Source organism: Macrobrachium nipponense, chromosome 19 (assembly GCF_015104395.2).
Source record: "Macrobrachium nipponense isolate FS-2020 chromosome 19, ASM1510439v2, whole genome shotgun sequence".
NCBI classification, from domain to species: Eukaryota; Metazoa; Arthropoda; class Malacostraca; order Decapoda; family Palaemonidae; genus Macrobrachium; species Macrobrachium nipponense.
Window position 1 is genome coordinate 41,509,022 of NC_061088.1, and position 10,000 is coordinate 41,519,021.

At 36.0% G+C, this 10,000-nt stretch overlaps 1 protein-coding gene across 1 annotated transcript in view; it reads right to left on the reverse strand.

Annotated features, from left to right (window-relative positions):
• LOC135216680 (lachesin-like) overlaps window positions 1-10,000 on the reverse strand; it is a gene marked incomplete at its 5' end in the record, with an annotated part of 248,004 nt that overhangs the window by 101,155 nt on the left and 136,849 nt on the right. Inside the window, 1 exon segment of the mRNA XM_064252081.1 lies at window positions 5,884-6,089. Within this exon segment, the coding sequence (XP_064108151.1) occupies window positions 5,884-6,089 (206 nt within the window).

Here is a 10,000-nt window from a genome sequence, read left to right on the forward strand (position 1 = left end):
CTAAGAAAAGCGTCCTTTCTCTCCACCCTCTGCATTTGATCTAGACAAAGCAATTCCTGTATTGTCCTGTGATCCTGTGATGACATCCCTCCACTTCCAAGGGCTTTGCTCAATTCCATTTCGAGCGTTTTCCCTCCATCCGATATTACTTCCTTGAGGACCTTCGGGGAAACATCACTTGAGGTGGAATCGGAGCGTCTTTTGAGTCGAACATTTGCTGTGCCTTTTCCTTCTCCATAAACGATTTCACATTACCATACTCTCCATTTACTTGATAATTCCATATGTATTTATATTCCAAACAGTGTTGATCAGTTTTGCACATAGTTCAAGTCTTAAACGTAAGGCCATTGGTAAAATGATAAAAATGCCTTTACCCTTTTCAACAATTAATATTGATTAACCAAAATCTTAATATTTTGATCTCGAACTTATTCCCAGGAATTTGAAATGTACATTGTTTTTGTTTACCTTTCGATGCACATAAGTTAGAATGGAGATATATAACGACTTTAAGAATGTATCTACAACTAGAGGTTAAGTGTCTGTGGATCAGAACGCCATTAAAATTATTAATGATCTACTCTTCTATTCTGCTAACTACCAAATACTTAATTTACAGTTAAGGCTATTATAACTCAGGTAGGATGGATAGTTCAGGAAACAGAATTAGTCGTAATTGTGCGGACCACCCACACACATTTCACACACACATATACATTTTATATATATATATATATATATATATATATATATATATATATATATATAAAGATATAATATATATATATATATATATATATATATATATTATATATATATATATATATATACCGTCAGAGGGTAGTTACTGATGAGTGGAAGTTTGTAACCATTCAATAATGCAGACCACCCAAGCACATTTTTTATATATGTACACACACACACACACACACACACACATCACTATATATATATATATATGTATATATATATATATATATTATATATATATATATATATATATGTGTGTGTGTGTGTGTATATATATAAAATAAATATATATATATATATATATATATATATATATATATATATAAATGTGTGTGTGTATATGTATATGTGTGTGTGTGTGTATGGATAGAATAGAATAGAATACTCAACTTTGGCCAAAGGCCAAGCGCTGGGAGCTGTGTCATTCTGTGCTAAGAATTAAATTAAGAGTAGAAATGTTTGAAAGGTGTAACAGTAGGAAAACCTCGCAATTGCACTATGAAAAAATTGTTAGGAAAGGGCTGACAGCAAGATGGAAGAAAGAGAATATAAATGGAGGTACATTAATATGAGTAAAAGGGGTTGCATCCAGGGGCCGAAGGGACGCCGCAAATAACCTCATGTAATGCCTACAGTGCACCATATGAGGTTCACCGACGGCACTAGCAATCGAATCTTTGATGCGAGTCAACCCAGAAGAACACTGGCGCAATATTCTCTTCGATAGAGCAACGATGCCCGAAGCAGTGTCTCAGGACTCCCATATACAACGAAAGATGCTTTCAAAAACATTGAACAATTTAGATGTGTAAAAGACGATAAAAACTTCATAATGATATCCATGAGAATAATAACAGGTCTTTTGAAGAGAAAAGACACAAAAACAAAGGAACAAGTCTGTAAGATTGAATACATTTTTCCAAAGGTGAAATATTAAATCGAGCGAGGAAGTCTTTAAAAAAAAGAAGCCGAGTCTCTGAAAGAGAGAAAATATCAATGTAAACAAAGATAAAAGGATTAAGAACCAGAAAACACAAACTAAAGGAACGATTTTTGGAAGAGAGAAATGCCAGAGTGAGAGAACACGTCTTTGAATGTGAAAAACAACGAGAGATTGTGAATGAGCGTTTGATAGATAAGAGATAACAAGTCACATAATGTTGCAATAATGGCCTTTATGTCTGTCCGTCCGTCTGTCATTCAATCACGGCCAAACGGCTGGTCCGATGGTCATGAAGCTTGGCAGAGTTATAGTAGGGACCCCTAAGATGGTTTATAATGGGGTTTCAAGCAACAAAAGGCACCAAAGGCGCGGGAGGGGGCGGGGCACCTTCCTAGAAACTTGGCTGGTTCAGCCCGTAGACTTAATAACGTTACGAATTTATCATACCTAATTTTCGGTATACGTAGTAAATAATATGGCTTTCGATTTTCGGTATACTAACTAAATATGACTTACTACCGAATACTGTGGGGGTAAGACATCAATGGCACCGAAGGGGGTCGGGGTTGGGCAGGGTGTTAGAGAGAGAGAGAGAGAGCGAGAGAGAGTGAGAGTGAGAGGGAGTGAGAGAGGGAAAGCAGAGGGGGTGTTAGGGAGAAGAAAGAGGGTAAGACACAGAGAAGGTTGGAGAGAGAGAGAGAGAGAGAGAGAGAGAGAGAGAGAGAATTTATCGGTTGCCATTCAGAGTTACCCCGGGCAGGTCAGTACAGTAATTTCTGTATAAGAGGGACAATCAGCACAAGTTGATGCAGGGAAGCTTCTTTGAGTTCTTCATAGTTTTGCCCCCGGCAACGCTGAGTTGGTCAGCTAGGGAGTATAATTGACAGTTTGTTGTAAATGTCACCGTGAAGATGTCAGATATAGTTCACTGCAAATCTAATTTTAGATCTGTAATCTTCTTTTAGAAAAGATGAAGAGGTCGCTCAGATAACCTTCAATGGATTTACTGTTTGCCTGAAGGCGATTGACAGCGTCCACTGATCAAATTATGGAAGGCCTTGCGCCATATTATGATTCTGACATTAGATATGAAATGCTGATTAAAGCAATCCTTTAACGAAATAGACGCAAACTTAAAGTTCATGTGGCCTTATCCAATGAATTTGCAGTACATAGCAGGTTGCTACAAGGGAAGGTTATTTTACCTTTGCTGTTTGCCCTTTATAAAGATTTCAAAATAAAAAAGTGTTCTAGATAGAAAAGGTTTTGGAATGGAGTAACCACAACAAAGTTGGCAGACTAAGAATATGAAGATAACGCTTTCCTAATTAGCAAGACACCTCAAGATTGACAAAACTTAAATAATAGTATGCTCCAAACATTCAGAGAGAAGGGACACACACACTATATATATATATATATATATATATATATATATATATATATATATATTATATATATATATATATATATAAGATTAAGATTAAAGTCTGGAATAACGATGACAGATTATGCATAAAGCAGTGGAATCCCATTATATGAAGAAAGAACTGATGCAGTTGAAATTTTCAAATATTTAGGAACAATTGGAAGGTTTAATAACATCTGGAAGTCAAATGGAGAGAAATGGCATGAAAGTAAGATTATACATAGATCTAGTGGGATCTGAATTACTATACAGAGACGAATCCTGGTATGAACATGCAATCATATCTGAAATATTTTTTCGACTTGAGAATAAAGCTTTCAGAAGAATATTACGAGTCAGATGGAAAGACAATGTTGGAAAAGATATTAAGGAACGCTAAGGAATTTTCATAAGGAGGTGAGATGACGATGGAAGGGAGATGGAGATGGGTTGGGCAAGGCCTTCACCCCAATCCATGAAAGAAACGTAAATGATAGTGTCAGCTTGGCGACTACGGACGCCTAAGGGGCTGGAAGACTCGAACCTACTTGGAGGAGACCTACGAGAAGGGAGACCGGAGTTCAGTGGAGATTTGTGGAACACGAAGTACAAGAAAGATATGAGCGGGCAGATTTCACGAGCTCCTTTGCGTCATACGACGCTGGAGATATTTATGCTGAATTTAAAGGTATAAAAGTAACGTAGGAGTCTTTGAATGGGTTACCAAGTCAGTGGAATCAGAAAATTTAAGTTAATCTCTTGTGAGGGGGTTCTCAAAAAGGTAAGGGGATTTTTTTTACCATTACCTACACGGTAAGGTTTCATTTACCATAGCAAGACATACTAACAAGATCCAAAATTACAGAAGATGAATCATGCAGCACGAGAGAAGGTTCTGAGAGAAAATGAGCAGGGAGTGATAAGGATAACATCTGTGAACTGTACACATGAAGTGTACGAATTGTATTGCTTAGGATAATCAATACGGGAAATGATGATAATAAACATAGCTTGTAAAAAGAGATTGTGGGCCTGGAAACGACTTCTGGTCTGAGAAAATGTATATTAAGGAAAAAATAAAAGGATCCAAGCAAAATATTTTTTGGCTTTAGGAACATCTCTAATTTTGAAAATGACAACACATAGAATATGTGACTATATGAAAAATAATAAATACAGAACATGAATAAAGACTGAAGTTGACAGTAGGATAAAAACTGCATGGAGGAAGTGGAAAAGGGTACCTGGAGTAGTAAGTGATAAGAAAATGTCAACCAAGCTAAAAGTCAAGATCTATAACACAGTATTAAGACCAGTGTTAATGTATGGACCAGAAACATGGGCTCTAAGAAGAAGAGATGAAGTAAAGCTTGAGAGAATAGAGATGAGCATGCTGAAGTGTTTTATGGGAATATCACTTCTTGAGAAATTGGAAAATGACGAAATAAGAAGAAGGGCAGGCTTAGTAAAGATTACAGATGTGATAAGAGAGGCACAATTGAGAGGGTATGGGCATTTGTTGAGGATGGATGATGAGGAGTGAGTGAGGAGGCTTGGGAGGAGCGAAGTTCGAGAGGGAGGGAGACAAATAGATGGTGAGATAAAGTGAAATAAGTTATAGCAAGAAGAGGTTTGGTGAAGGATGATTAATAGAAGGCGGTGAAGAAGACGCACATCAGGCAACCGACCCCTTAATATAGGGATAACGTTGGAAAAAAAGAAGACTAAGTCAATAGAAACAAGACGAGTGAGATGCGATAAATTAGTGTGTTCGTTGTATGCCAAATGGTCACCAATATGAGTTCGATGAAATATCAACGTTGAATCAACAGAAAGCCTTCATGGTTTTAAGGGAATTTTATTATTTTTAGTGAATGCTTTAAATTTGCGGCAAAACGATTTATTATTAAGTTGAGGTTGGTTAAGTTCCTTTTAGCTGTTGGCCATTATGTATATATGCATGTGTGTATGCGTGAAATCATCAGAAACACGTGATACATATACGTACATCCAAATAAGCCACAGGAAAAAATGAAACAAAGGGTGTACATCCTGACCAGTTTTGCCTTTAATTTTCCAAGATGATCTTCAATAGGGCAGTTTGAAGGCGTCTTAAAAAAACTAAAGGTGAAACCTGGCAGAATTAATACCGTGCGTTCCATTTTATCCTGTAATACGTGTGTGTAGGTATGTATGTATGAATGTATGTCTGAATGTTCAAACTTAGTAGGTCTAAAATGTTAGGTCGAACTTTTAAATGTCCCATGGAGCCTTTGGAAACCTATTCTAAGCCCGTCATTTTTAGTTTTCTGTAAAAAAAAGAAGACTATTGTGAATGCTATTTGTCATGTCCGTCCACAATTTTTCTGTCAGTCCTCTGATCTTAAAAGCTACTGAGGCTAGAGGGCTGCAAATTAGTATGATGAGCATCCACCCTTCAATCATGAAACATCCCAAGCAGCCCTCTGCTCTAAATAGCTTTTATTTTATTTATGGTTAAAGTTAGCCAAGATCGTGTGCCTGCCACCTGTGCCTACAATACAGGCCATCAACGGGCCTTGGCTAAGAGTTTCATACAGCATTTTGCGCTGTACAGATAATTCGATTGCGCCAAATTTTCTTCGGCGAAGTTTCTTCGGTGCATTTTCTACTTGTTTGTTCTGTTGATAATGGTCGCTCTTCAGAGATACCTCACCATACCTGACCATATCAAACCCAAGATACTATGGCAGCATGTCCCTTATGAGAAGTCGCCCTCTTGTGCAGATATGAATCTTACCTTATTAATAATGAGTTTAACAGTCGTTGTGTAGTCGTCATGGTGAATCTCCTGCAGCTTATATTTGTGTGTTGACATGACCATTGTGTCGTTGTGCTTCCAGAAGGTCACAGCCCTAGGATAAGCTTCAGTCTTGCATTCCAGCCCCACCGACGATCCCCGGGGGGCGGACATCAGCTGGTTCGGCAGAAGCACAATCGGCGCAACTGTTCCCGGATGAAATGAAATTCAAATTAATAAGGCTGAAATGGCACAAGCATATTTTCATATCGCGGTGGTAACCAAAATTAAGAGGCTAAAACAAATCACGTTCTTCACTTTACAGAAGGCCAGAAGACATTATTGTCACATAGAAATACATATAATATACATTACTAATATATATACATATATATATAATATATATATATATATAATATATATATATATATATTATATATAATATTATATATAGGTATATTATATATAGATATATATATATATATATATATATATATATATATATATAGTGATATATATATATAGATACACACACACACACACACATATATATATATATATATATATATATATATATAGATATATAGATATATATATATATATATATATATATCTATATATATATATATATATATATATATATATATATATATATATATATATATATATATATATATATATATATCCTTAAATCCATGGTAGAAAGGTGTGTGAAACTGGGGACTGGAAACAAGTACTTTCGTAGTTTGTTTCTACATTCTCAAGTTAACGCAGAATCAGATAGGCTGAGAGACTTATTTATACAAAGGGATGGGGGGGTTACAGTTTGTTAATCTGTGCAGAATGTTCTTTGAGCAAAATGACATGGAAAGAGGATCTAGGGTGGAGATTTATATTCCTCGTTGACGTGGCTTCAATAAACGGACTCAAACAGATTTCTTTTCCTTGAATCATTGACTGTGTGGATTATTGATGACTTATATTGAAAGATGATGAGGCACGAGGTCAGATAAACACATAGGGGGGGCGGTGGGAAGAGGTTAGAGAAAGAATGACTGGAATATAGAGTTCGCACAAAGGGAAGCTGGATACAAAGCCAGGTAAACACGTGCGGACCAAGAGCCTGCCAGGTACGAAAAGCAGAGAAACAGATGCTAGTGCGAGTAAAAGGTGGGCACATTAACTTTCTGGCTCCAGACTATCACAAGGAAGGCAAAATAACAGTAGTAAATGCGTCCTTATGCAATTTTCATTACTAATAAAGGCTATTTACGCAGTTCCCATAACATCTGCCTCATTCTTTAATGCACTTCTATCCTGGCCAACTGCAAATAACTTACATCTTTCTTGAGTCACGATTCATCTTTGAGTTTTCCTGTTTCCAATAACAGCCAAAACTTCTATGATGTTATTATCTACCTAAATAAATGAAATCCCTGTCGACGGTCGAACAACTATCATAGAATTAATGAATGCCGAATAAACCAAAAGGCAAGAAGGAAAAGTGGTATTTACCAGTCATGTAATAACACAAATAAAGCTCTTCGGTAATTTTGAATAATGTAGAGTAGATCTGTGGCTGTTGAGTAACATTGAGCGCCAACTTCATCTTTACCTACACGTACGCACACACACACACACACACACGCACACACACACACACATATATATATATATATATATATATATATATATATATATATATATATATATAGATATAAACACAGTATATATATATATATATATAAACACACAGTATATATATATATATATATATATATATATATATATATATATATATATATATATATATACTTATTCTTTTTTTCGCGAAGCCTTCCAAATACCTGGTTATTACGCTTACCAATCATTGAATTCAAAGTTACCTCACAGCAGTCAGATACTTGAACTTTAAAATGAAATAAAATACGACTAAGCACTCTAAAGGCAACAGTGATCTCTAAGCTTATCAAAACAAGTGGGAGGTATTCATACACGCTAAAGTCATTTATAGGATATCACTGCACCCCTTCAAACAACTTTAACTGTCTCCCCTGTCTTATGTCACTTCAAGAAAATTGAAGGAACAGCACAACCTATCACTTTGGCATGTACACAGATTTCTTCATATTACAGATTGTTGAATGAAACACTGCTATAAAAACTTTAAAATACAAACATTTTATTTTTAAATTCAACATTTACAAGTAGAATCCAAATAATTCTTGGATTATCAAGCAAAATTTAAACTATTTAGAAATACTAAGATTTGAAAAGAAAATCTAGGTAAATGAAAATTAATTCGCATGTGGTGAAGTGTGAAATTAAATCAAGTATGCAATAATAGCTCTTTAAGAAATAATAAAGTTAATCAAAGAAAGTGTGAACGCAAAAACATGAAAACACAAAATTTCCACAAGAAATTTACCGAATACTAAGAATGAGCAATTAAAAATTAATTACTTTACTTGTTTCCAAACTGCAAGATCAGGAAAGAGAGAGAGAGAGAGAGAGAGAGATAGAGAGAGAGAGCTTCTCTTAAACTCTCTACCACGGTTGTCGGTCTCAGAATAACATGAATTCTATCTTGAGTCAAAAGAAGACCTCTTAAATGACGCCACTTCCTGAAAATGCTTGATGAGATATCATCAAAAACGTTTTGGTGCCAAGATACTCAGCAACTTACAACACATGACGTAATCGATCGAGATATGTTCTAGAAACTATATGACGTAATAGTCATGTGGTTTTGTGCAATCTCTACTCTCAATGATTCTCAATAAGCATACGTGACTTGAACAAAAAATCGTATTGAACAAAGCTCTGAACGAAGCATAGACGAACCATGCGATTTCAAACACAACCCCTCCAGCTGTGTCGTTATAATTTATATGTTTTAAAAACAAAAACGAAGAGAGTGAGGGCCGTATTTCTGAACTACCATCTTCCATCGTCGATGAAGAGGATGCTTGCGAAATCTTTTCGTGGCTCAGTATTATAGAAAAAATAGAAGAAGCTCCTCTACGAAGAGGAACTGTATGGGAGGGTTGGTATGCTGGAGGTGGTAAACAAACAGTAATTCCCTAAGTGTTACTGGTGAGTATAGTTAAAAAATAACTAGTGAGATAAGATAAAGAAAAGGGATTTATGAAGAATCGTATCAGCAGCTCGCACTGCAATTTGTTTATTTTTTTCCACTTATATTTGGGCAATACCAAAAACTTTTCTTAGTAACGTTTTTCCTGCAAATCAATTTTAAGGGAGAGTGAAATAATAATTCCCACAACCTTACCGCCACCGAAGCTTCCCCTTTTTGCTTCTAAAACGACCAAAACAAACCATAGACTACCTAACCTTACGTATAAAGTAATCCTAGGAATAACATTAACCAACCAAGGGGGAGAGCGAAGGCCCCCTTTTAACTGGGCAGGGAGGAAAGGGAGCGCACTTCAGCCTCCCAGAAACCCCCCTTTTTGGTGGCGGCAAAAAAAAAAAAAAAAAAAAAAAAAAAAAAAAAAAAAATCAGAATAATTAAAACACAGTAAAACAACCTTGGAAAATATATTTTCGCCAGTAAAAGATAGTTACGCCAAAAACAATAAATTATCCACCGAATTACCCCTAACATGACCGAATTATCCATTGCATGGATTGGCTAGTAGGGGAGCAAAGGAGGGAGCGGGGCGGCGGGAGGGAGACGTAGTTATGGTGTACCAACTGCAACGTTGTACTTACATGTTACTAGTTGAAGGCAACTCTACTAATCCTCAGAGAATTAAGTACGGTACTGTTACATCCATAAAAGGACTTGTGGTGGTGTGGCTCTAGTAACCTGTATCGTATTTGTAATCCAGCAGTTTTTTATTATCGTGTTGTGCCAGCTCCTTGTAATGTCTCAATGACCTTCCCAGAAGAATATTTTCTACAAGAGTTGAAAAGGGGAGATGGAAGACGATTCTGTTATAACTGTGAAGTGCATAAACACCCGGCAGCCAGGAACTTGGGAACGTGAGGTCTTTTACAAGAATGCAAATGAGACCATTTGCATTGAAGTACTGAAAAAATAGACTACCAAAATATTTAGCATGTGTTATACATTTCAATTCTTACATTAGTG